The following is a 26379-nucleotide window of genomic DNA, read 5'->3' as shown; positions in this document are numbered from 1 at the left end:
TTTAGAATTTTTTCTCTTGTGTTATTTCAGGGGATATTAAAATAGATTTCACTGCTATAAGTGTCTATTTAATCCAGTTTTCTAGCTAAAGGCTTTTATGATGGCATTCGCATACTGTTTGAGACACCTTCTGAGATCATGAAGTGATCACAAAACAGTACAGGCTCTGACCTGGCAACAGTGTGGCTGTAGGGAGTGGGTCAAAGTGGCTTTCACGTTTGGCTTGCTAGGTGCTGAGATGTTTTAATGACAATCCTACATGCATCTGTTTGCACAAAACTCAATGTAGGATTTTTTAGGTATCTGTTTTGCTTAATGTAGCTGCTGTAGTTATCGCATAGCAGAGTAGGATGCTGCACTGCAGGAAAGTTTCAGAATCAGTTTCAGGACAGAAAGGCAGCGTTATTTGTGGGTTTTGCACTTTCTCAGTCCAAACTTCTCTGGTATCATTTCCCCTGAGATGGAGATTTTGTAATAATGAGAAATTGTATTTATCCACAGTGGAAAGAGACCCTAACTACAGATTGATAACTACAGGCAAGAGTGTAAAAATAAACTTTAAAAATTATTCGTACACATGTCAACAAATGAATTAGTTTAACATTTCTCAAGATCCTGGAAGAGAACCTTAGTTTCTGTACTTCTGTGACTGACAGCGTTAGTTTGCTGGGGCTTTTCTTATGCAAACTCCATCACTGACGGTCTTTAAGAAAGCCTTGAGATTCATTTAGTGTTCCATTCCCACCAAAGCAGATACCTGGCTTCATAAAACTGTCTGCTATGTAGTAATTTCTGTTATGTAAGATAAAACCACTATTATGGAAAATCCATTGTAAAACAGGATTCTGAGAAGTACTAATGAATCTCTTGCCAAGCTGCTTAAATCATAATGATTTTGTCACAAGAACATCATATGTTTATAATCTTGTTATGATAGTGAAGCCTTATCCAGCTGTTTTTTTGTAATACTTCTGTAGCCAGTTTAAAGCCATCTGGTGCACTTATTGTCAGGTACACAAGATTTAAAGCAGAGGTTCACAAATTGTTGTTGTTGTGACTGCACATGCAGCTTCAGCAACATCATGGTATTTTCTCAGTGTATGATAGCAGAGCTGAAATGCAATCATGTCATTATTTATTCGTACATAGTGATTACATGTGATGTTTCTGACAGCCACATGTGAGAACTGCTGTTCTGTTTTGCTTTCTCTTACCATTTAGATACTGAAAATTATAGAAATGTTGAACTTATCTCCATATAAACCAAAGATTGGGTCACAACTTTGGATTTCTTCTCAATGCCATAACTTTTCCTGTGATTTTACAAAGCCCAAGTTTTCAATTCTAGTAAGTATATATAGGAACATATGATTTTTATCTCCTGCTTGCTTAGTATAAAGGTTTCATTTGGAGCTTGTCTTATTATAGATCAGTGATACGTGGATTAAAAAGATTAGCGTTTTCAGCCATGTTTTGATGCTTTTTACTTTAAGGCCTTAATTTGCTTACAATTTTCTTTTTTAATTCTGTGAAACGATTAGATCACTGCAGTATTTAGAAGCAGCTACCAAGATCAAGGCTGCATTATATTAAATTCTGAAAAACACATAGTAAGAGAAAGCCTCTTCTTTGCAGCTGAAACAATTCCACAGGGACTGAGGAGGGACAGAAACACCTTTCCTGACTGACTGAAATATTTCTTTGTGGCAGAGTGATTCGTTTAAGGTCATAGGAGAATTTAACTTTTGTACTGGTGTGCAGGTGGAAAAGAAACATGGGGGATGTTTCATCTGCACTTTCATGTATGTTTTCTTTACTCATTTCCTATGGAAATAAGTCTTCTGTGATAAAAATGTTTGTGCCTTTCCTTTTTTTCCTCTCCATCCATAACTTTTGGATTCACTGATTGATACAAATTTGGAAGAGGAGTAAAAGTTTTAAATACAATTGTCTTTCTACAAATGCTTTGAAAGCAGATGCCAGGATGAGGAAAGAAGAAAGCATCCAAACCCACTTTTCATTGTAAAGCTGCAGCCCAAGATCAAATTCACCACAGGAAAAGCTTCTCTACTGTCAGGTCACACATCTTCCGATTTCACTGCACCACCCTCCATGCTGCACACACTGTCTTTCAGTCTGGGGTGAAGTAGCACTCCTGGGGAGCAACCTGGCACAGCACAGAGGCTGCTTTTCCGCAGCTTCAGGGCTTGCACCCCACGAGACAATGGAGACAGATCCCTCTGCACTTTACCGAGGGATGGGGTTCATTCCTCCGTGCAGAACATAAAGGATGCATAGACATAATCAAAGCAGTACTCACACTTTCCAAACAAAAGATGGCGATCACTGGAAGGTCAGACATAACTGTTCTAATGATTGAGGAACCATTTGTTTAACGATAATGTTGTTCTTGAATACATATGGTAGGGAGGAGGAAGAATTCCTTGGGGAAGGCTTTGGAAATGTTTCCCTCAAACTGTAAATCACTGGATTGTTTCTTTTTAAGAAGGAATTTGTTCATCTTGCATCTTTGATTTTATGCTAATTTTCTTTCATATGGTCTGTTTCTGTTAGAGCCTAGACTGTAGATCTGTGGCATGTCATGGTGAGCAGCATGTAGATTAGTGCCATGTGTTAAAGTTGGAAAGTTTCTTCACTTCTTTTGCTTGGTTTGTGGCAGCCTGTATTAAATAGCTTTCCCCTGCCCCCTCCCCTTTTTCTCAGCTGTGCGGTTAGGAGCCGCTTTATTGCTTGCATATCCTGCGGCAGTGTTCAATATTAGTTAGATTTTTGGCCGTATGTACTTCCCTGAGATCTCTGTTGGTTTTCACTGGTGGGAATTTCCTGGGCGCTCACATCTTTCTTTCGAATCTTCTCTCCAGATACGTATATTTTGTATTCACAGAACATTACCGCGTAAGACTATGCAGTGTAATTTCTTTACTTACAAATCTATTTGGCTGTTGTCAAAGACTTTTGTTCAACCACCTTGCTGTCACTTTGAGCACAAATGCCAAACATGGTTGACCATTAACTTCACGTCATTTATCACCCCTCTCAAGGAATTCAATCTCACTGTTCCTGACTGAAGTTTTATTTGTTATGAACACAGATTAAGGTTTTTTGTTTGTTGTAATATGCCACTGAAATCAGGACCATGAGGTATTTTACTTTCAAACAGGTGCTTATTTTCATTGCCAGGAACAGAAACAGCTGGGTGCTTTGCAAGTATTAAGAAAGAAATCAGGAAATATTCAAGTATTACAATGATTGTTTAATCAAAATTGAAAAATAGGAATATTTTAATTCTGAGTTGTCAAGTCCAGTCTCTGTTTTCCCATGTAACTATTATATAGCTCATTCATTAATGGAAACCTTCCAATTTTCAACCTCAGCATAAGCAGTTTATGCCTATTTATTCTTTTTATTTTTCTTCACCACTGCTGATTATGTGTTCTTATAATTAAAAACATAAATCCTATCCATTTCCAGATGAATTTTGCTAGACTAAGTCAGGTTCTTTTCATATGACAGACTTTTCATTCCTCTGATCATTCTCATAATGCTTTCTGTACTTTTTTTTTTTTGTCAGGTTAATTTAAACCGTTGACTAGACTCGTAGCTAATATTCCAGGATAGATCTCACCAGGGCTTCATATCATGGCACAACTACTCTTCCTGCTGCTGGAAGTTCCATGCGTAACATATCTAAGGTCATACACTTCATGCCTGCTCCACGCTGGTTGCTAACAAGCCTGCCGCGATTGACTGGTTTTCTTTTGAGGCATACGTTGGCAAGCACTCTGCTTCTTTGATTGTTTTAATTGTGTTCCTGTCATTTCTTGCAGCTAGTGTTACATGACTGGAGGCACTCTGGCCAGGCCATATGGTATGAAAGATTTTAGGCTTGCCTCCAGATATTAGAGATGGGGCTTGTGTATTCCAGCCACTTTTTGGAAGAGGTGGAGTGTGAATGCTGTATCCAATACTGTCTGTTGACAGTGTATATGGGGCAAAGGACGTTTGTCCTTTGCCCAAAATGTTGATCCATTTTGGTGCTGCAAGAACCCAGTCTCCATAAAACAGTAAGAAGAAAGTACCTACATCTGTTTTAGGCCGTAGTGGCACATACCCTTCTCCAGACTGCTTTGCTGCCTTCAGCAGCTCTTGTCCTGCCCCTCCGGCCACTGCTGCAACCCTTACACCAGCACTATATGCTATTTTACTTTATCTTTCAGTCTAGAGTAATTGTATGCTCTGCTTCAGCATTGCCCCATAACCCAAAATGGGTTGGAATGGAAATGGTGACAAAGGGTCTTAACTTAGCTGGGGGTGAGAGATAGTGGGGAAGGGACGGCAGGAGGCCCTCTGCACCCCCTGACATAGGGCTGGGAACCCCACTGCCTGCAGCCCTGACCAGCAGCAGGAATGACGCTACGCGTGTCCTCAGCAGGGCTGCCTAAATGCGACCAAACCTTCAGCAGTGCTTGTGTGTGGCTTTACAGGCGTGAGCAGTAGGATAACGCTCTAAGTCCTTTACGTGAATTAGATTTATTGAGTCCAATATTTTCCACGGGTGTGTGTTTTTCACAGATGTGCGTTTTCTACTCTTACCTCAGTGAAGAAATAAGCCAACAATGACACAGGCCTAGAATGAGAGGCAGCGCATACGTCCCGTGGCTTGCAAGCAGCAAGATGAGACCTCGGCATTACCTGAGAGGGCCGGGACTGAGAGCTCTCCCGAGTGCCGTACCGCAGCCCCACACCCCAGCACCACGAAAACCATTTGTCAACACACGACCACGGCCCGGGCAGCGCTCGGACAACAAAATGGCTGTGGCCGCGCCGCAGGCGCTCCCCGGGCGCTCAGCTGGAGGCGGCCGGGGGAGGGCGGCCCCGCGCCCCGTTCCGGGCCGCGATCCCGAGAGGCGTCCCGCGGACTTACTGCGGGGCGCCGGGCCGACGGCTGCCTCCCGCGGCGCTCCTCCGCCTCGGCCCCGCTCCGCTCCGCTCCGCACCGCGCGGCGGCTCCGAGCCGGGCCCGCGGGCGGGGGGCGCGGGGCGGCGGGGCCGGGCGCGGGGCTCTCGGGGCGGGCGGGCGGCAGGCCGGGGGCCGGCGGCGTCGCGGGGCGCTGCGCGCAGGCGCGGGGGGCGCGGGCATGCGCGCTGGGCGGCGGGGAGCCCGATCTGATAGGGAGCAGGGGCTGACACTACCCCCGTGTGGGCGGCGGAACGTCCCGAGGATGACGTGCGGCGTTCTCGAATCCCGTGTCTCGCTCGCTCGCTCGCCGCCGCCGCCGCCGAAGGAAACGGGAAAAGCAACAAGGAGGCAGGAGCAGGCGCGGCGCCATGGCGGCCCTGGAGCGGCCCGTGCCCAGTCCCGAGGCGTTCCTGGGCCAGCCCTGGGCCGCCTGGGTGCGGGAGGCCGCCCCCCCGCACGCGCACGGCGCCGCCCCCCCGCACAGTAAGGGCAGGGACCGGCCCGCGGCTCGGCGCGCCGCTCCCCTCCCCGCAGCGCACGCACGGCCGGGGCACGGCTCCCTCCGCACCCCGCGCCCCCCGGGTCGGGCCGGGCCGGGCCGGGCCGCGCCGCGCGGCGGGAGGTGCCGCCCCCCCCGGGCGCTCAGCTGACGTGCCGGGCCCCGGTGCCATGCGTGCGGGAGGCGCGGGCCGGGCCCCGCCGCGCGGGCTCCGCCGCTGGGCCGGCGACGCGGTGGGGGAAGGGGGCGAGGGGGAGGATGCGCGGCGCGGAGCGGAGCGGCCGCGGGGAGGAGAAGGAGGGGGAAGGAAGGGGAGGGAAGGGGGGGCCCCGAGAGCGTTGTGGCGGTGCCGGAGCCGCGCACCTCCTCACCTCCGCGCCGAACAATGCGCGCACACCTCGGGCCTCGGCTCCTGACTGTGCCTCTCCTCCTCTGCAGGTGCAGATCTGGAAGAGACTGGAAAGGAGGGTGCGAAAAGCAGGGAGGTGATGAGGCTCAATAAAGAAGGTGAGCGCGGGGCCGGCGCATCTCCCTACCTGTCAGTGGTGGTTGGCCGTGGCGGGCAGCCCGGCGGTGCCCGGGGTCGGGCAGGTGGCTGTGACGGTGCTGGTGTGGTGCGAGGTGCAGGTACACAGGTGTGTGCAAGTGGCAGGTGTTTAAGGGAACAGGGTCATCCTAAGGCAATAGTGGGGACAGGGTCATCCTAAGGCAATGGACAGCCCTGTCAGGGGCCATATTGGATTTTTGCTGAGGACTCTGTCCCTTCACAGTGTAATGCTTCGCTCACTTCTGTATGAAGATGAGCAGATCGAGCCCTGCGTCAGGGCAGATAACCCCTGTGTTGTATTTTTATACACACTTATATTCTCAAAAGCATTTGACTTGCTGAAGCAGTCCCTTACATGCATTTGTTCTCTTTAGGCCGAGTTGCGTTTTATGCTTTCTTTCCTGCTGCTGAATGTGACTTACAGTCGACTGATGGCCTACGTCTGACGTTGCCTTACGCTAGGCCAAGTCATGCGTATTGTGTAAAACCCAATACAATAGGTCACTTGGGTCAGAGGGTTCTCTGGTACCAAAAGTATGAACAGGCAAATTCCAGGCTGATGATGCTTGCCCATAGGCCATGCTTGGCTTAGTTCTGTCAGCTGCTGGAGGAGGAACTTTGCTGGGCAGCACAGGCAAATCACTCTGACACGTCTTGTTGGTGATGCGCGTTATTAACATTGCGCTGGAGGAACATCTAATGCAACTGGTGGGATGGTTTGGGACATGCTCTCATGTAGCGTTCTGTTCTCTCTGTTCTGTGAAGGAAGTGCTACATGCCTGCAGCCTTTCCGTCCTGATAAATACTATTTGTGAAATTGGTTCCTAACAAGTGGTCCTGCATAGAATAAGTTCTGTGTGACTTCCTGGTGCTCAGAGAAATCTCACCATCACCTGTAATGCCAGAATAGATATTCTGAAACGGTGCAGAGGTTCTTGGTACCGTATCTTTGCCTTTACATGTGTGTTTAAGTCTGAGCACCTCAGCAGCTTAAATGAATATTATGTTCTATAAACAAACTCTTGAAAATAGAATGAATTAATTAGCGAAGTAAATTTGCGTGATAAAATCACGTAGAATATGCATTAAATAACCAATATAGAGCCCCCACTTTGACAGACCTTGATAAAGATGCCAAGCTTGATTGTGTTCCTGTCTTGATTCTTACGTGCTGGAACTCCTCTATTTTGTCGTCTCCAAAACAAGCTAGAGACAGAACTGGGATTTTAATGTAGTTCATCTGTAGGTGAAAGGTTTGAGGCTCAAACAGTCTGTATATCTATCAGTAATGTTGTGCATCCACTTGATTCAAAAGTAACTGAACACAAATTTTGCTGGTAGAGCTTGACCTCTATAGGGAGCTTGGTTTGGTAAGATTAAATATTTTGTGCCTAGAAGTCCTAGAACACAAATTCTCATTGTGAAGTTATTTGAGATGTAAAGATCGAAGAGGATCACTGTTCCTTAGTCATCCCCATATGCAAATCATTTCCTGGAATGGTTCAGTGTACGTGGTGAGCTGTAGTCCTTTATTGTTTTCTGGGGAGTTCACAGACTCCATTAAGGGAGATCTAGTTCAACTTGCTCTCCAGAAAAATTATTTCCAAACGTGTAATGTCATCACTGATAGTGACAGGTGTGAACTACTTACTGCTTTTATAGGGCTTGCATTGCAGAATGGTTTAAAACAAACAAAAACTGTCAAAATACCGTTGCATTTAGAAAATAAAAAGCCATAGAAATTGTTTTGTTTCCCTGTAGTAACTTGCTTTGAATCACTTAGAACTTTCACAAAGTTCCAATAAATGAGTATGTGTTGAAATACTTCTCCAGTGTTCACCTGAGCAGTCTGTTATCACAGATGCTTCCACCACACCCACCCGTGTGTCTGAACACCCACTGTAGATCCTGCTTGAGCCCTGCTGTCCTTAGCAATAAAGGTGCAGAAAAGTGTGAAGAGTTAGGTAGTTTCACAGAAAGCATTGCTGCATACTTGTGGAAACGCTTGTGCACTTATTGGGGTCTTGCACATGTTTGTCGCATGCGGTGTTGACTTTTTTTGTTGGATTGGTTAGTAGGCATGGGTTGTGGTCATGGTAGGTCTTAATATCAAACCCAGCTTGTTTTTGCTTTGCAATCTACATGTTTGAGTAGGCAGTCTTATGCCATTTGCGGTGCCAGGAGACTGTGTGTGGTGTCGTACAAAAATCAGACTTTGTGTATAAGGTAACAGATGGACAGGACGTTAAGTATTAATAATACCAGTCCTGTTCAATAAAGGCAGTGTAAAATCTGGTCTCGTCACACTTGCTTCTTTTGATGTTCATCTGAGTTTTGTCAATTTTCATTGATATGACCACGTTTACGTGGCCTTTCCCTTATAAATTACTGAGACTGTTTGTAGAGAGGATGGTGTGGGAAGGGGAAGATAGATGGTGATCATCTCCAGACCACGACAAGGTGACATGTGTTGATACGGTAGAACCTGATGTCAAACTACTTCCAACCAGCTTCGTCACTGCATTGCTGCCTCCTCTCTGGTTGTGTACTGCCGTGGTTAGGGTGATGATGGGCTGCTCTTCCTCCTTCTGCAGCCCGGCTGGGGACTTGGTGACGGTGTGGAAGCAGGCTGCTGGATTTCCACCTGAGAGTGTGTACTTCTGGCTCATCCCTGGGCCACGGGGTCGCAGTCTGGCTGTGCTACTCATTTCTGTGACACGAGAGGTGACTGAGGCAATGTGCACCATGCCTATCTTTAGGAAAGAAGTAATGATGCAGGAAAGATCGCTCGTTGCTTTCCTTTATTCTTCAGTGGATATAGAGGCAACACCAGGGAGAGAAATTTCCTGAATGTTTGTTGTTCGGTTTTGTAGACAGAATTGCTTTTTGCATGCTAATACTTGGTTTTCTTTCTGCGAATGGAGTTTGTCCATGGTTGACTTGTACTGGTGTGTGGATTTGTAGGGAGGGGATTACAAAGTTGCAAGCGTTCACAGAAAATGCAAAATTTGATGCATAAATGTACGTGCTACAAAAAAAAAAAACACAACAACTTTATCTGCTTATCTCATCAGGAAGCTGAAACAGTATTGTGTAACTTATCTGACAAATCACTACCAGCCAACCAGCTTAGCTAGAAGAGGAGTTATCAGAATTGGAGCAGCATTTGGAATTTATGTTGAATTTTAAAAAGTTGAATGGCATATTTGAGGTATTGAAGATTTTCTTATAGATAGCACACATAGCAAAGGGAGTCTGTATTTATTTGGCAATTTGTGTCCTGTAAACATTACCATGACTTCAAGCTTAAGACAGATACTGTGGTATTTTATTACTGGTGATAACCTGTACCTGATTTTAGATTAATTTTGGAGGCATATGTTTTACTTTATGCATTTAAGAAAGCAGTAGAAGAATGTAATATCTTTTTCTTATATACAGAACTCTTATTAATATGTATATATAATCAGTTTAGCAAATGCGCAGGGATTAAGTGCTGGGACTATTTCTAGGCTGACACTGTCTGTAAAGGAGCAAAAGATACCATGTGCATCTTCACTAGCTACAGCAGTTAAATATGACCTGTGGGATTTAGGTCTATATCTGGGTAGGTGGTGTCGTAGCCAACTTCAGTTTCTCAGTTCAGTGGATTTGTATTATTGAGGTTTCAATCTGATGATGTGTGTGTTTGGTCTTAGATAATCTTTTCAGTAACCATTCTGAGTCGTTGTTGTTTAGCATTAAGAATGTTATATAAAAATGACTCTATTCTGTTTTTCTGATTTTTGTGATAAAATTTGAGATTTTCTATATGGTAGTTGTGTGGCTCCAAACATGACGATTTTACTTCAACCTTATGTATGTAAACTAGAGCTTAAAATCTGTTGGTTTTCCAATACATTTTTTTTTCCTATTTTGACTTTCCATCTGATGGAAAGTTACTTGGTAAATGCTCTGGTACCATCAGAACAAATCTAAGAGGATAGTGATTAATTTTGCTTTCAGGATTTTGTTCTTCAGTAAAGCATCTTGATGATTTTATTATTCTTCACAGAAAAATAAGAAGTTAAGGAGGTTGGGAGATGGTAGGGAGCACTTCTGTACAGAAAAAGGATGTAGCATACAGCATCGTACTGTATGAGAAATGAGGAAGAGGACTAAAATTATTTATGAGGATATTGTGAAAGAAGGGAAGACAAAAACAGCTGGTTAATGTAAACATGGGGTTTGGAGTTGATTTTTTTTTAAATTATTTTAATTTTAGTTTGTTTACTAGTGGTTTGTGGATGGTGCTGTCTCCTTTAAAACATTTCAAACAAAAACTTTAGAATAAAACTTTATTTAAAATTTCCTCATCTTTCACCTTTTTGTGGTGGTGAGGAATGTTGGTGAGGGCTGAGAGGGAAGAAATGGTAACAGGGTACCCCAGAAGGGAGAGGTGAAGAGGTTACTGCATTTAGATCACCTTCCTGTAGTTGGTGATTTGGGTTTTGTTTTTGTTTTTGCAGTGGGCAAAAGAGAGGAATTAATGCTGTCTAATTTTCAATCTCTTCCCTGTTAGCTAATAAGGTTTTTCGGAGATACTAGTTCTTAAACAGCTGTAATATTCGGGTGGAGCTTGGTGAGTGAACGACCTGAGAATTGGCAGGATACAAAGCTGTGGCTGCTGGCAAGAGAAACTTTTTCTTACTGTTCTTATCTTTATGCAGGGAATAAGAATAATGAGCAAAGGTCCCAATGGGGTGTTTTTTTCTTCAGGATGAGAAATGACAGTGGGTTTGAATTGTATGCGTTCTGGTGTTTAAATTCCTGATCGCTATATGATATCCGACTCAATTTTTTTCCCCTTTTTTGGATAGTTTCTGCAAGTAGAGTGGAGTGGCTCCAGGCTGTGGCTGTAGCTTCATGCAGTGTGTCTTGAGGACTGGCAATGGAGGAAGAATGGAACCTTATGTATGATAGTGCCCAGAAATGCAGTGAGAATTGTAGTTCAGCTTTCAGAAGATAACTATGTAACTGTGAAGCTAGAGCCTGCTCTTCAGTTCATCGGCCTGCACAGTGGGTAAAAACAGCAGAGCAATGGAAATGCTGTCTGATCAGATATTCGGTGTTTAGAATCGGGATTTTAACATTTTAAAATATGTATCTAAATCTCTTGTTCTCTAAATGATTTCTTCAGAAATTCTGGTTTGGTTAAGTGGCACGTGTCTTGGTGGAGTTCAGGAGATAGTTTTCCCAGTATTTGTCCAAGAGTTACTCTGAAGAGCTGAGTCCTCCTCTGGTTTGAAGTACATCTTTTGTGTACCAATGAGGAAAGTGCATGTGGTTTTCTGTCCACTGACAGCACTGCCACTAGACCTCTGGCTCTGACATTCCTTCTACGCATTGTAATTTATCACAGGACTTGAGAGCAAGGGAAATGACCCCAAGCCTGTTGTCATCACAGAAAGTGAAGTCACGTGTATCTAATTTTGTCTGAGTTACAGAAACACTGTGTTTCCTTCTTGATCCCCCTCTGTAGGGGGTTAATAGTTCATAGGTGAAATTCAGCTTTCCGCTATCAAGAGGGACTACGCAAGAGTTGAACCATTGCCTCTGTCAGTTGGAGTAATTTCCTTGAAATGGGCTTTTATTCCTCGGTAATTAAAAATGGAGACATTATCAGGTTCTGTTTTACCTCTGGGGCAAAAGATGTTGGCCATTTAACCAGGGTTGAGGTATGTGTGATGGGAGCAGTGGAAAATCCTATAGGGAATGTGTTTAGACTACATTTTAAGTTATGGATCACTGGAGTCCTGTGGGCAGAAAGCTTGAATTTCTGGTAGTCCCAGTGAAAGTTTAGATTTATAATGCAATGTGCACTACTAAGTATGATCTCTTTCAGTAAAAGCAGTGTATAGATATGAAAAAGAATGCATATTATTTCTTCAAGAATCAATTCCACTCTAATATTAAATGCCATGACAACTTGTTACTAAGAATGATTTTGGAGTAACTAGCAAAAAAGATGTTCAGTTTACATCGGTGTGGATTAATGTCAAGTTACTGGATCCCTCTGTCTTCTAGCTTCAGCTTGGTAGAGATGCTCTTTGGCTTGTCCTTGAAAAAGCAGATTCAGGAGTTAGTGATGTGGAGTGCCAGGTGAAGCTAGTAACTTATATGCCGAAAGACCTGTGGCTAATGCTGTAGTGAAACAGTAAGGATTATTGACTGAGACCTCTCAGCAAGTCTTTAGGAAGAAGTCTTTGGTTCATGTTCTCGGTGAAGAAGATAGACCCTGCGTGGGTAAAATAATCCAATTTTTATCATAGTACTTTGCAGCTATCTGAGCTAACTCGAATTGAAGGTGGAATCCAGCACTGTTACTTAAGACAGAAATGGGACGAAATAATACCAACTACTGTATGCATCATTTCTCTCTTTTTTTTCTTTTTGGTCTGCTTTCTGTGGTTGATTGTTGATGATTTTAAGGGAGTGCTGTGTTATATATAATTTGTTGCTTACTAAAAATTTCGCTTGAAAGCCACCGATATTATTGGTGAAGTGGACTTTGTGGTTGCTCTCAGAAATAGAGATGTCTTCCCTACTTCTGAAATGCCATAATTATTATTCAGCAATTTCTTTTAATGTTTCAGTATGTTATATTAATAATACAGCCCTGAAGCCCAACTTATCTTCCTCCTTGTACTCTTGACAGCGCTAAGACTATAGAATTGTTCAGTCTTACTGAATTCTGCTGTTAATGTTCATGTATGTACAAAATGTTTAGTGTCTGAGGAACAAAGATGTGTTTTTTCCCAGATCCAAAAGAGTGTCAGCCAGAAGTGGCAAAGAACTTGAAGACAGAAGTCGTAGGTTGTGTATTACTGCTGGTGCCAGTTTGTGCCTAGTGCAGTTTCACTTAATCCCCAGGCTCCCCCTGCATTAGGCTCCGTGTGTAAAACGGAAGCAGTTGTATTGTGACAGAGCTGCGTACAGCACAAAGGGGGGTTAGGCTGGCTTCCCCTTCCGTTTGCATGGAGCAGGTGTTCATCAGAAGAGAGAGAAAAAGGACTGAGGAAGAAACATTGAGGTGTAAGAGTGACTGTCAAAGGGTAAGAGTTCATGGCGTTTGATTCTGTGTGGGGATCTTTGGTGTGCTCTTTTCTTTGTTTTGTTTATATATTTTTTGATGTTTCTGACCAGTCACTCTTCCGTTTCCTTCTACTGCAGGGGACTAGACATGAGAGGGCAGGGACTCTGGGAACTGGAAGTTGTATTTGCACTGGACAGTGTTAATATAAGAAATGTAAATCGTCGTGTGTTCATCCTTGAATCTCTGATAGGTATTCTGTCCTCAAGTCACCCTTTGGCTGGCTGTTTGTGATTGCGCGGATCAGATCGATGGTCAGGTGAGAGTTAGCATCTCTGTTTATTTTTTAAGTTCCTTTTAGTCACGCCTCATTGAGATGGGATGCTATTGGTGATTTAGATCAGAAAAGTTTGTTGGAGCCATGCCACCACAGCAGGCATTGACAAAGCCAAAACCTTATTTGTTTGCGGCTGATAATGGAGTCAGCTGGAGGACAGTGATCTGGATGAATATAAGTAATTCATCTGTTACTGCCGTGATTAGGAAGGGAGTATAATTATTTGCAAGGGCCTAATGCCAGCAGCCCCATCAAGGAGTAGACACTGCTGAGCATGGTAGTAGCGCAGGGGCAAAGGGTGTGTGCATCTGCATGTGTGTTTGTTGTGAAATCTTTGTGCTACAGAGAATAATTTTTAATGTATGACAAAACAGGAGTTTTAGTATTGACAAACAAAGACACCTGGTTGCTCAGCATGGTAGATGGTAGACTTTGTACACTACTAGCCTAGTAAGAGTAATTTTCTTAGAGCAGTGCAAGGAAAGCTTTCAGGTGATGTTTAAAGGGCAGTGAAGTAGTTTTGCAAGTGCTTGGAAGGTGTCTTTACTCAGGCGCAGAAGTTGAATCACAGAATTGTAGGGGTTGGAAGGTACTTCTAGAGGTCATCAAGTCCAACTCCCCTGCCAAAGCAGGCTCCCTACAGCATGTAGGGACCTGCATTAAAATACAGACTGGTTGTTGAAAACTTGGTAAATGGATACTGACCTCATGAGTCAACTAGAAACGTGGGCAAGTGATGTAGTGGCAGGTAGGATGGGGACAGTATAGCTTCGGTAAGATAGGAACCTGAAAAGCAAAGGTGAATTGTTCCCAGCATTTGAAGTTGGAGGATTGTGCATAGAAGGATGTAGGGAGAGCAGTGATCAGTATCACAAAATAGAAAAAATAACTTTTGAAACAGTGTGAATATGCAGGATAGTGTTTGTTGAGACAAAAAAGAAGAAAACTTACTAAGTGTAATGAGGCAAAGGACAAATCTTTAGCTTTGGAGCTGTTGTGAGAAGAATTTGTTCTGAGGTTACAAGACTGGAGGAATCAGACACAGACGAAGCCTAGATGAATGGATTGAGAGAGAAATCATTGTCAAAGATGACATAGTATTTCATATCTGAACGATGGACAAGATGCTGCTGCTGTCCACAGTGATCAAGAAGGGAAGTGGAGAAAAAAGAGGGTGGGAGAGGTGAGGTTTAAGGTCTGTTCTATCTGTATTGAGCTGAAGCTGACAGCTTCTCAGTGACAAGAGATGTCAGAAAGATAGGCTGAGATTTTATGTTTAGACATAAATCTGCTCTGTTTGAGACCTGTGTCATAAGGAGCTGAGTGTGGGGATGAAATTCCCAAACAGAAGGAAAGTGCAAATGTTGTCACTCAGTGGAGCCCTAAGAGAAGGTGAAATAGGAATAAGGAGCTTTTCAGTGACCTTCGAAGGAGTTGATATGGGGAGGAAGGGAAGCGGGAGGGAGCAGAGTTGTGGAAAAGAAGAAAGAAGAATTCCTCAAAAAGAGAAATGCATTCAATTTTAGTGAAAGCCACACATGGGTTATGGAGGATAGAAGTGGTGATGTTGCAATAGTGAGAGGTTTCTAGATACTTTAGTGGAAATATTTGCGTTACGTTACAAGGGATAACTGAAGGGAGTTGGAGCTGGAGTCAGAGACAAATTGCAAGTGTAATTTGTCATTAAACAGTTGATAATGAGCACAGAGGTGAAAGAAGGCAAAAAAAGGAAGCAGTGTAGTTAGTTAGAGATGCAAGGGGTCAGAGGTGGGTTTCCAAACAGAGGAAATACTGGTTGGCTGTCCAGCTCTTTGTCGAAGCGAAAGGAGAAAGAGAAGTTGAGCAGAAAAACAGCAAAGGAAGTGTGAGGAATAGGGTGATGCGAGTGAGAATTTTGACGTATGTGTTTCATATCTGTGGTATGAGGAAGAAGGGAGAGCTGCAAGAAAGGGAAAGGGAGTGGGAAGGGGGAATGTGAAATGATTATTATTTTTTTCTGGCTTTCTTGTGGAATAAATATTTGCATTCTGTTGTAGAGGAAGAAATGGATACAAGAGAAAAGATTTGAGGCATGAGTCAAAAGTAGGAGGAGAAAAGGCTGAAATTGCAGGTGTGGGTTCAGCTCAACTGGAGGAACGGCACGGCTTAGTAAGCAGCAAGGAGAGAGAGAGAAAATGTGCAGTAACCTCATTTCCAGACTGGTTTCCTTTTCCACTGCAAATTCTAGGACAGACAAGAATAAAGCAAAGGGAATGGTATTTAAAATGAGCATGGGTTCAGGATTGGTGGAGCCAGACCTCATCCTAGGAAGGAGAAAGCAAAACACATCAAAGGCAGAAGCAAAAAGGGCAAAAAAAATTTTAGCAGTGTGAGGGTGGAGTCCAAGGTACTGAGAATAATGGAATGGGAATAACAGGCAGTGCTGAGAGAGTAAATTGGTGCCGCTCAGAATATGCCAGGTCAGCCTTCGCATGGGGTTCTCACCTGAAAGATTTTTGGAGGTGGCTGAGAGAGGACTACCAGCAGTTTCTCCTCTCTGACTGCCCCTTTCTTGAATCCATCACTTGCCTTTGAGAAAGATTGAAGTTCTTAAGAAGAGGAAGGTTCTGGAGCAATCAAAAGGCTGTCACCTTGCTCTGGAAAGAGATGATTCTGACAGCCGTGACTTTGAGAGTAGAAGGCTTCTGTGCATCGCTCACTGCTTTTATCGTGTGACATGTTAGATGGAGATAGAAACCAAGAAGCGAAGTACTTCTGTTTCAGCAGTTTTCTTCTTCGTGGTACATCGTAAGTAGGTGCACTTCTACCTGAGCCATCTCGTGCTGATACTGGCTTGTGCTTCCTGCTTTCAGAGCTCAGGCAAGGCCATATGATTACATTTTCAGGGACTGGGCCCAGGCTAATGTCATTGTGCTGGTTGTATCCTCAGAGCTCCAGTAAACGTGGGCTCTTCCTTGTCTTGCAGGGCAGAACAAGCTTGTTGCTGTCTATGTACTACAGACGGACATACTTTATGATACAGCGCTTTTTTTTTTTTTCTTCTGAGGAAGCAGGACTTAATGACTTTTGAGGTGTTAACATGGGAATGGCAGTCATTCCTGATACTGGCTACTCAGTGTTTAAGAAGTTAATCATGGGTTTTCACACCTCTTCAGTAGGTCTAAATACCCGTGTAAGGAAAGGAACAGGAAGTGAGTGCTAGAGGAAGAGTTACCTGCTCCCACATGGAGGTAGGTCTGAGCTGATCTTTTGGCTTGGAGGGTTTCGTTCCTTACCTTGCCTCTTTCCCAAGCAGCTTTCGGCCTGTCCCTGCATGTTGTCAGTGTTCAGTCATCCCCGTGGTTCATAAACATCCCCTTGCAGGGTTACTGAGATCGAAGTAATGTTTGTAGAAAGTCTTCAGATTCTCTATTCAAGGTCTCTTAAGTCCAGCATTTTCATATGCTGTGGTTCATGTTTTTGTTTTATTTTTTGGCTTTCTAGAAGACAGAGAATTTTGGGCAGGTACACTTAGAAACTGAAATCATGGCAATTCAAAAATATGAGAAAAAAATTGGAGGAAAGAACTTGAAATTATGGTGATCTGCATGTAGCTGTTTTTTGTTTTTTTTTTTTTTGTAGACTCTTTGTACATTCTGTGCTTGGTATAAGTTTTCTTCAGCTAATCTCATAACTTAAAGCATGCTGGATGTGTGTGTTACCAAGCTTTGTGGGTATTTAGACTTTGACAGAAGTAATACAGCTTTACATATTCTGGGGTTTCTTGTTCATCAGAAAAAAAATTCTTCATGGCTGCATCTCTGAGTGAGGGAATGCTGCTACAAGGGTTTTTTTTTTTGTGGCTTTTATTATTGTTTCCAGCATTCAAGATACCTGTTGCTACCTTGACTGTTTTCCAAGTTTTTCCAACAGAACAAAGTTATTGTAAGCTTTTATTGCCTTCCTAGAAGGTAAGAGTTTGTTCTGAATGTGAGGTTCTTGGATTCTTTTGAATTCCGTTTTAGTAAACGTATATTTGTAGGAGCTCTAAAGAAATGTGCAATTTTTATGTTCGGGTGGTGTAAAATACATAAAAGCAGTAGCTTTAAAATATGGTAAGAGGTGGTCTTTATTTCAGACCTTAAACTGTACTTCAGATAAAGCCACGAGCAATGTATGATGTAAAGATATTTATCTGTGAATTTTGAAAAATTGCATGCTTGCAGCTATTTTAAGGAGGAATTTGAAGGAGGTAGAGAATTAATTTATTGATGTGGAGGATGGAGGCATCAAAGCTCATAGTATAGCACCCAGGAAAGACATGTACAGAGCAGATCTCTAATGAAAGAACGTTACTTGTTAAAAATACTCTCTCCCTTTCTCTAAATACTGTTTCAGTGTAGTGGAGCTGGGAAGTGAAACTAATTGTAATTGTCGAACTGCAAAAAGGACATAAATACTGAAAGATAGATCTTCCTTAAATCCGTTCCCTAAACATGCCCCCTATTCTCTAAGTTCTTAAACATTCCCCTTTTTTTTTTTTATTAGTCATCAGCCTCATCTGTTCTCTTGAATCCTGCCCTAGTTTTGATATTAGCCCCAACCTGAAGAGAAACAACCGCGACATGCAATAATATTTCTTATTCTTTCATACTCCACCCTCTTCTTCTGGACTAGTTCTTTTATGTCCATTTATTTGTGTGCTATGGGAGTAGAGGCCAGATGTGATACAAAATTCTGAGCAGCTCTGACTCTTGGTGTGGACTTTCATCCTTAGAGTGACTCTGTTGTGACTAAATTTGAGTTTATTTCAGGAGAACCCCTAGAATGTGAGCTTTTCATGGCAAATTTTGGAAGTACCGTGTGCAAGCATTGAGTGCATTGAGAACAATATGCAGAACGTTCTTCGTTTTAATACTGTGAGGTTGTGAGAGTGACTTTCCCTGTGTTCAAAATCATGTGTTAAAACTGCTTTTAGTAATAATCAAGACAGTGTGTGCATATCTAGAGGAAGGATTTGAAATGTGATTTGTGCCTGCGGCATTACCTATCACTGCAGTGAGGCAGAGGGACCAAATGAAAAGGAAGAAATCACGAGAATAAACAAGTTGACTACTGATAATGTTTATGTCTCACCTCTCACTGGAAAAAGACCCAAAGTGTTCTGCTGGTTACGTGCAGAAATTAATCCGTTTGTCACTGAAATGGGGGACTATGAATGCAAATATGGCTGCTGTTGACAGCCTAATCCTACCTGTGCTGGAATTAAATGAAAGAATGCTGAAAACCTTCTGTATACTGATAGGGTATAATCCAGTTCCCACTGAAATATGTTATTGCATGATGATTCGGAAAGGAAGGAAACAATGTCTTATTTCTAGATTACTATGTGAACGCAGGTACGTAGTTTTATTTGTTTGGTTTTTAACAAATACAAGGGCAAAACACTTTCAGACCAAATCATGTTACCTTTCCTTGTCAGAGGTTGTGACATACTTAGCTGGCTAGCATCGTATTTACCAGTTTCCAAAAGATTATACTCCCATTGGCACCAAATTTTGCTTATTAAAATTAAGCAACAATCAAAGAGTGCCATCTTTTGAAATACAGTGGTAGGGCTAATCTTTCTTCCTAAGAATGGTTATCTGAACAACGCTTAAGAGAACAAGTCAGTTATTGTAAGGGTGTGGGGAAACAAGGTACATCATTGTATTATAGCAACTCACCGTGAATGCTAGTGTGGTCATCGTGGCTACTTTGTGTCTGTGTTGGATTATTTTTTTTTTAATCCAAGATAAAGGGGGAAACGAGATGGTGACCCAATAATAACCGAAGGTTGTAAATGGCAATTAATTTTTACTACATGGGTTGATTTATAACATTAGCAAATCCTGCATGGCCAGCCTGCAGCTGTGCCCTTTATCTGGTAGAATGTTGCCTCAAGCCTGAAGCACTCTTTTGTTATGCCCACTTGATTTTTGCTTAGAACAAACTCTACTATGGCCACCCGGTACCTCAAGAGGTGAATATACAAGGGAATGTTAGAATGTTGTTGTGCAAAGTAGACTGGAAGTGCTGAGATTATTAAAGGAAATAGCAATTTAAGGAGGTGCCTTTACGTTAGGTAACTATTGCATGATTGCAACATAATGTTGTTCTCTGCAGTTTTTCCCTTGTAAAATGTAAGTACTGAATTCGTACATTCTATCATACGTAGAGCTTATACAATTAAGGTTTAAAAAAAAAGACACATTTTTCTGTAGAACAAATGGAAGCAAATTTGGTTGTGGTTCATTCTGAGTTTGTTGTGTTAGAAGGAACTTCAGCCTAGAATACGAGGAGGGAAGGAAGCATTACTCTAGAAGGTTGATTAATTAAGGACGCAGCCTGTGCAGACAGCTGAAAGTGCATGACTGGGAAATCAAGCGCTAGGGAGGTGAATACTACTGCTTTCTGTACAGCTTTGCTGAAATACTGTGTATCAGTCCTGATGTGCATGTTGTAAAAAGGTGTTGGGAAAACTGGAAGGAGTTCAGAAAAATCTACGTTAATTTGAGGTCTGGATAATCAGCTTTAGAATGGAAGATTTAAGAAGCTCAATCTATTTAGTTTATCAACAGACGGTCGAGGCTACCTGATAAGTCCGTAAGTACTTAGACAGGGCGAAGGTATCTGTCAGTTAGATGGCTCTTTGTCAGCGAGATTAAGGGGATTCTCGAGGCTGAAAGCTGAAGCTAGATCAGTGCAGACTAGAAGCAGGGTGCAGTTTTCTAATGATACAATTAAAAAGGAGTAGCTTATCAAAGGATGTAGTAGACTCTACATTGCACAAAATCCATGCATGAGGCCCCAGTACTTTCCTGGGAAGGATGCTTTAGCTGACCAAACAGCTTGGATTTAAAACTAGAATAATGTGGAGACATTCTGTAGCCAGTCTTAATGTAGAGATTTAGTACAGATTATAAGCAAGCTTTTTGTTCCTGCCTTCTCTGAAACTTCTTATGTGTTAACTGCTTCTTTTGGTAAAGTTTGTGTAAAAGATAAGGTGATCCAAGCAAAAAGCTTTCTAGAGGAATGGGTGAGAGGGGACTGTCCTTTAACAACAGGCGAAAGGGGAAGTAACACTTTCCGTTCTCCCTTTTTACTTTCTTGGTAATCAAAAACACAAATATGCCTCCATCTGTTAGTTCTGAGAAAAACTTGATCTTTAACAAAATGCCTGCTAGCCTTTCTAGAAGCACTGCAGATAGCTGTTGTGCCTTCTCACTGTAGTTCATACAACTGACAGCTGGGCCTGAAGGTCTTTGACTTTGCCTTGTTTGGAAAGCAACCTTTGTTAACATGCTTTTTCTGGTGCTGCTTTCTTGTCCACGGATTTATGTGGGCATGGCAGGTCAATCTTTATGGTGATGTAAGAGGCTGTGTAATTTCTAATGATCTGCGTGAGAACTCTTTGTGCCCTGATTTTGCAAAAGAAGTAGTAGGAATCCTTTGAAGGACTTCAGCGCTTAAATCATTTCCATATTTGCAATCAAATCAGGGAATAGCCAGTCTCAGTGAAAGTGTCACCTTTTCTCTTGGTTACGGCCGCAACAAGACCAGTCAATGCTGCTCTGAAGTACTCTTCTTCAACTGAGGTGAGTTGAGTGGAGTTCAAGGCAGCACCTAGCCTACTTTGGGTGCGGACACACTTCCTGAGGTTTCCTCAGCCTCAGGGGTTCTGAATCTCTTGTAAGCGGAGTACACAAAAATAGGTGGAAAGCACATGTACTAGAGCTCAGACTTACCAATTCTCCTCCCTTATCTCCTCACTAGTATTGCTGCCTCCACAAATGTGTAAAATACAACAGCATGAATTGAATCTCTAGAAAAGAAAATAGTTAATATTGAATTTCTTTTTATGAAATGGTAGGTTTCTGGACCTGCACACTCAACAAAAAACTAAAGGATTTCGGGACTGCGGAATGGATTTAGGCTTTTTGTTTTCCTGCAGTTGGAAATGGTAAAACGAATTGTGAATTGAGAAATGGAGTTTGCTCCAAATGTGTCAATACGCACTTTGTTTTAGGGCCACATGAATTCTCTGTGCTTGAGCACAAACTGTTTCTAGTCGGGAATGTACAGGGCCGTACCTTTCCTGTGCTACCGTGTAGTAGTACTGTGGTTTTCCTCAGTTCCTTGCTGCTGCCTGTGACAAGGTGACATAGCTTGGCAGATGCCTGATCTGTCAGGTCTTAGCTGAGTAATTGTGGAACATTTAGAAGTTTATTCTCTGTTGGCATGTGCTAAGTTACACATGTAGAGAGGCAAACAATGTTTGGACTGAATATTGCAGTCATGGTCTCCTCACCATATAGGTCCCTCTAGCCATATTTTCTCAGATGTTGGATTAAACGCTGAAAATGTCTGTATAGTCATCAAACTCATTTGAGAAGTGCTTCACTGAGTTTATCCAACATTTGCATTAACTAATTAATTCTAAAGAAAATTTTAGTACTCTGTAAAGATAGTTTGGAGGCTAATAGGTTGGAACTTGTCTTTTTCCAGAGTTTTTTATTGTTATTTTGTTCCCCACTGTGCATGTGGAATTCCGTTCTTAATGTTACTGGCATTTTTATGACAAGATACTTGTTTTCTTAGAGGTGAACTCAAAACAATGTATGAAGGTAGCCTGTATGATACTTGCATGTATTTCTCTTGTGCTGCTTTTCGTGTCTGAAATATCTGAACCAAAAATGACAACCTTGTTGAGGAAATTTCGGCCTTTCAGTACTTGAAGTGCACTTATTTTTTTTTTTTGTTCCCCATCTTTTTTATAAGGTACGTGGGCAGATAGTGATAGGACAAGGGGGAATGGTTCTAAACTAAAAGAAGGGAGATTCAGATTGGTTGTTAGGAGGAAATTCTTTACTCGGAGGATGTTGGAGCCGTGTCGCAGGTTGCCCAGAGAAGCTGTGGGTGCCCCATCGCTGGAGGCACTCGAGCTCTGGGCAGCCTGTTCTGGTGCGTGGTAGCTCCCCATGGCAAGGGGTTGGAGCTGAGTGGTCTTTAAGGTCCCTTCCAATTCATTCTGTGGTTCTAAGCCAGGATCTGTTCTGCAGAATGGCAATAGTTGTGCTAACATCAAGCAGATGTTTGATATGCTTAACGTTCCCAACATCATTTAGTCCATACCTGCATTCGGGTAAGCTATATGTGAGACTGTGGCAAATACAAAACTGAAAGATGATACTTACTTTGACATAAAGCACTAGAAAGGTTAATTTCTAATGTGAAAGTGGGAGTACAAGAAGGGGACTGATATCGTGCAGTGGAGAGACAGATTTGTGAAAACTGGAGGAAGCAGTCAGATAAAGTTATTTCATCTGCTGAGTGTGACCAGCCAGGGCAATGGTATGATGGTCTGTGTGTTAGGCAGGTCTCACTTGCTGTTGCTGTCAGATACAGGTCTGCGAATGTGTGCAAGCCCTATTGTACAGTATAAGGCTCAAAACAAGGCTTGCTTTGAGGTGGTGTTTCTTGTAGCTGTTAATCAAGCTGGAAGGTAACAGCTCCAAAGCTCTCATTTCTCATTTGGCTTCCACAGAAACAAGGTAAATATTTTTTTAAAAATAAAAGAAATCATGCTCTGGATGTCATGCCGTGATCTCGAAGTCTAGGTTGATCAGGACTGTCATCTTCCAAAAATTGGTTTTGCTTCAGGAGAAACATGTTGGAGAGCTTCAGAGCAACGTATAGCCCACAGTGACACCAAACTATTCTGGGTGTCTCCTCAGCATTTTGCGTCAGCGTCCTGTCTAACAAAAGCCAGGGCATCTTGAACCGTGCATTTCCATCTGATGTCTACTGATTATGAAGAAGACCTTCCTCTCTTTCCTACTCCTCTTACCAAAATGTTGAGATACGTTTCTGCAGGAGACAGCTGACTGCAGACAGCGGGGCTCCATCCCAAAAGGCAGCAGTGTGAAGGAACTCATTAACTCTTGCTAACATTGTGTGTTCAGTGTGGCGCATGCACACAGAGAGCTACACCTCTGAGGAGGAAAAACATGACTTTTAGGATCCAGTTGTTTCAAGATGCTGTAGACAGGGTAGGATCTGCAGTGTGGAACCATGAGACTGAAACGCTTCGTGCGGATGGAGGAGCTTAGGGATGCAAAGAGCTAGAGCACAGATCTGACAGTAGAATCAGGCCATCTTTTAAATTGTATGCTGGCTAAATGAGCCTGTCCTTGCTCACCCTGTGAGCTTTTTCATCTGTTTCCCCCCTACCCTGCTAAGGAGGAGGAGTGAGAGAGCAGCTGTGTGGTGCTTGGATACCACCAGTATTAACCACTGCAGCTGCCAAGTGTGATACACATACACACTGCAGTCTGAAAAAGATATGAAGTGTGCAAAAATGTTAGCAAGAACAAGGTGAAGGATAGCAGTGCTGTGTTAGCATTTTTACATGCTGAAATTCTGCAGGTGGATTATAACAGATATCCTAAAAATGCGTGTGTATACATACATATATTTAGAAAATTCTTTGTGATCAGGTTTTGAGTTTTGAGATTTTCCTTTAAGTATCTGTTGACTCAAAGTGACGTTCTTTTCAAGCATCAGTTATATTCCCTTGTGCACTTCTATAACTTTCAGAGTGTGTGCTAGGGGTCTTTTGCCAAAATGAAAGCTGCTTTTCATTTGTGATATATTGAAGAATATTTATAGGATCATTAAGGTTGGAAAAGACCACTGAGACCACTTAGTCCAACTCCCAGCCCATCCCCACCATGCCCACTAAACCACATCCATCAGTGCCATATCTCTACGTTTCTTGAACACCTCCAGGGACAGTGACTCCACCACCTCCCTGGGCAGCCTGTGCCAGTGCCTCACCACTCTTTCCAAGAGGAAATGTTTTCTAATATCTAACCTGAACCCCTCCTGGCATAACTTGAGGCCATTACCTCTCGTCCTGTCTCCTGGAAGCAGAGGCCAACCCCCACCTTGCCACTCTCTCCTTTCAAGCAGCTGTACAGAGTGATAAGGTCTCCCCTGAGCCTCCTCTCCTCCACACTGAACCATCCCAGTTCCCTCAGCCACTCCCCGTCAGACCTGAGCTGCAGACCCTTCACAGCTTCATTGCCCTTCTCTGGACACGCTCCGGGGCCTTGATGTCTTTCTTGTAGTGAGGGGCCTGAAGCTGAACACAACACTCAAGGTGCAGCCTCACCAGAGCTGAGCTCGGAGGGATGATCACCTCCCTGCTCCTGCTGGCTGCGCTATTTCTGATATTTCTTTTTTTGCTATTCATGTTTTAATAATTTGAAAAACTACAAAACATTATCTTACTGTTACTTAGCAGTCCTGTTTCAGCTGTATCTTTAATAGCAGGTGGCTTTAGCTATAAGAAGAATATATTATGTACTACTAAGTGTAACTGGTGTTATGTGGGTTGGTCACTATGTATCTGTGTGGTCTAGCTGGTATTTTCAGATGACCCTTGTCCATGGTCTGTTTTGGGTGGCTTTGTGAGAATTCTCTCGGCCATAGTGCAGCCAAAGCAGTGTTTATAAAAAAGCAAATGATCAAACACTGGGTTTGTTTAGATACAAAACTTCCACGTGAATACTGCTTTCAAGGAAGCCTAGTGCTTAAATTGTGCTCGCTCCCAGTGTCCAGTACATGGTCTTTTGCAGGTGTTGGGAGCGGCTTGCTCTTGTCTACATTAGCATCCAGACTATTTTCTGCCCTGATCAGCTGACCTGTGATTGACATCTGCTGTCAATTAAAGATTGCTGATGGCCTCTGGGCCTCTGTGTGTTGAGGTCTTTCCCCTGCAGCCTGGGGGCAGCGAGTCTGGCTCGGCATGTGTCACTTTCATTTGGTGTTACTGTTTTGCTTTTCCTCTGCTTATCACCTCCTCCAGGAGTGTAGTAGTAAATAGAGAGAAAGGGGTTCAGGACATCAGATCCGATTGTAATAAAATACCTAGAGTCTGGAGGTCTTCTTTAAAGACAAATTAGATAAACATGATGCTTCTGCATTCAAATTGCATAGCGTTCCTTTAAGGATATTGTTTTCATTTTGGTTTGACAAGCAGTTTACCCTTTCAGAACCAAGGAACACAACTTTAAAGCTTTAGTAACACACTTGTCTAAAGCACTTGGCAGGCTGTTAATAAATTAAGCCTCTCAAGCTTTCTGTGACACTTTACAGATGGAGAAACAGAAAGAGAGAGGCCAAATGACTTGCTCCAAACATGCAAGAGAAATCTCCAGTGCTGTTGCTGGAGTGCTTTGTATGTGCTTTCACTTGGAGATTGTATGAGACTGGAGTGAGCAAAAAGCTTGCTCCTTCTTGCGGCATGTAGCACATTTCAGCAACATTCCCCAAAGACCTACATCTTGCTGTTTATGCAGTGTAGCTAGTTGTGTCTGTGTGGAGGCTACATCTCGCTTTGCCTCACTTTGTATGGCTGCTGGTACTGTCACAAAGAGCAAGGTAGCAGAGGGTCAGGTTTGTATATGGGAACTTGGAGGCTGAGATCAGCCACAGCATGACACTGCCTGCTGCTGGCAGGTTAAGTTCTAATTCTTCCTTTGTTTACAGAGACAGAAACCTCTTTTCTGTATCTTTTACAAAGCGGGGTATCTTATGGAAGAGTTTTGTCTTCCAAATAGTTATGCTTTCTGTTGTTGCGTTTAAACTGTACATGCGGTCGAACAGAGCTGGGTTCTTGGCAGAGCCCACACAAACACTGGCAAACCTTCCTTTGGACTGTGTTATTTATACAAGAGCATACATGGACTGTGCTGTATCGTTGATGTCTAACCTGTGCATTGAAGCCTGAGATAGGGAAAAAACCCACAAATTTAAGCTCGGTTTTCTCCAAGCAGCTCGCAGAGCAGCAATTTGATGTCACTGCTGATGCTCAGTAGCTTGAAGGTGGCTTTCCTTCACTTTGTGGCGTATCAGCTCA

General features: G+C 43.0%; 1 protein-coding gene across 2 annotated transcripts in view; it reads left to right on the top strand.

Moving 5' to 3' along the window:
• The window catches only part of ATXN7L1 (ataxin 7 like 1), a 109524-nt gene continuing 88317 nt past the window's right edge, over window positions 5173-26379 (top strand). The window contains exons 1-2 of one of the 2 annotated variants that reach the window (XM_021384571.1): window positions 5173-5464; window positions 5919-5987. In XM_021384571.1, the coding sequence (XP_021240246.1) occupies window positions 5350-5464; window positions 5919-5987 (184 nt within the window). In that variant the 5' untranslated portion in view covers window positions 5173-5349. Of the gene's footprint in view, window positions 5465-5918; window positions 5988-13028; window positions 13122-26379 lie in introns of those variants that run through there. The other variant, XM_021384572.1, reaches the window with a different exon arrangement.

Source organism: Numida meleagris, chromosome 1 (assembly GCF_002078875.1).
Source record: "Numida meleagris isolate 19003 breed g44 Domestic line chromosome 1, NumMel1.0, whole genome shotgun sequence".
Classification (NCBI taxonomy): domain Eukaryota; kingdom Metazoa; phylum Chordata; class Aves; order Galliformes; family Numididae; genus Numida; species Numida meleagris.
This window is presented reverse-complemented; position numbering and strand designations above follow the sequence as displayed.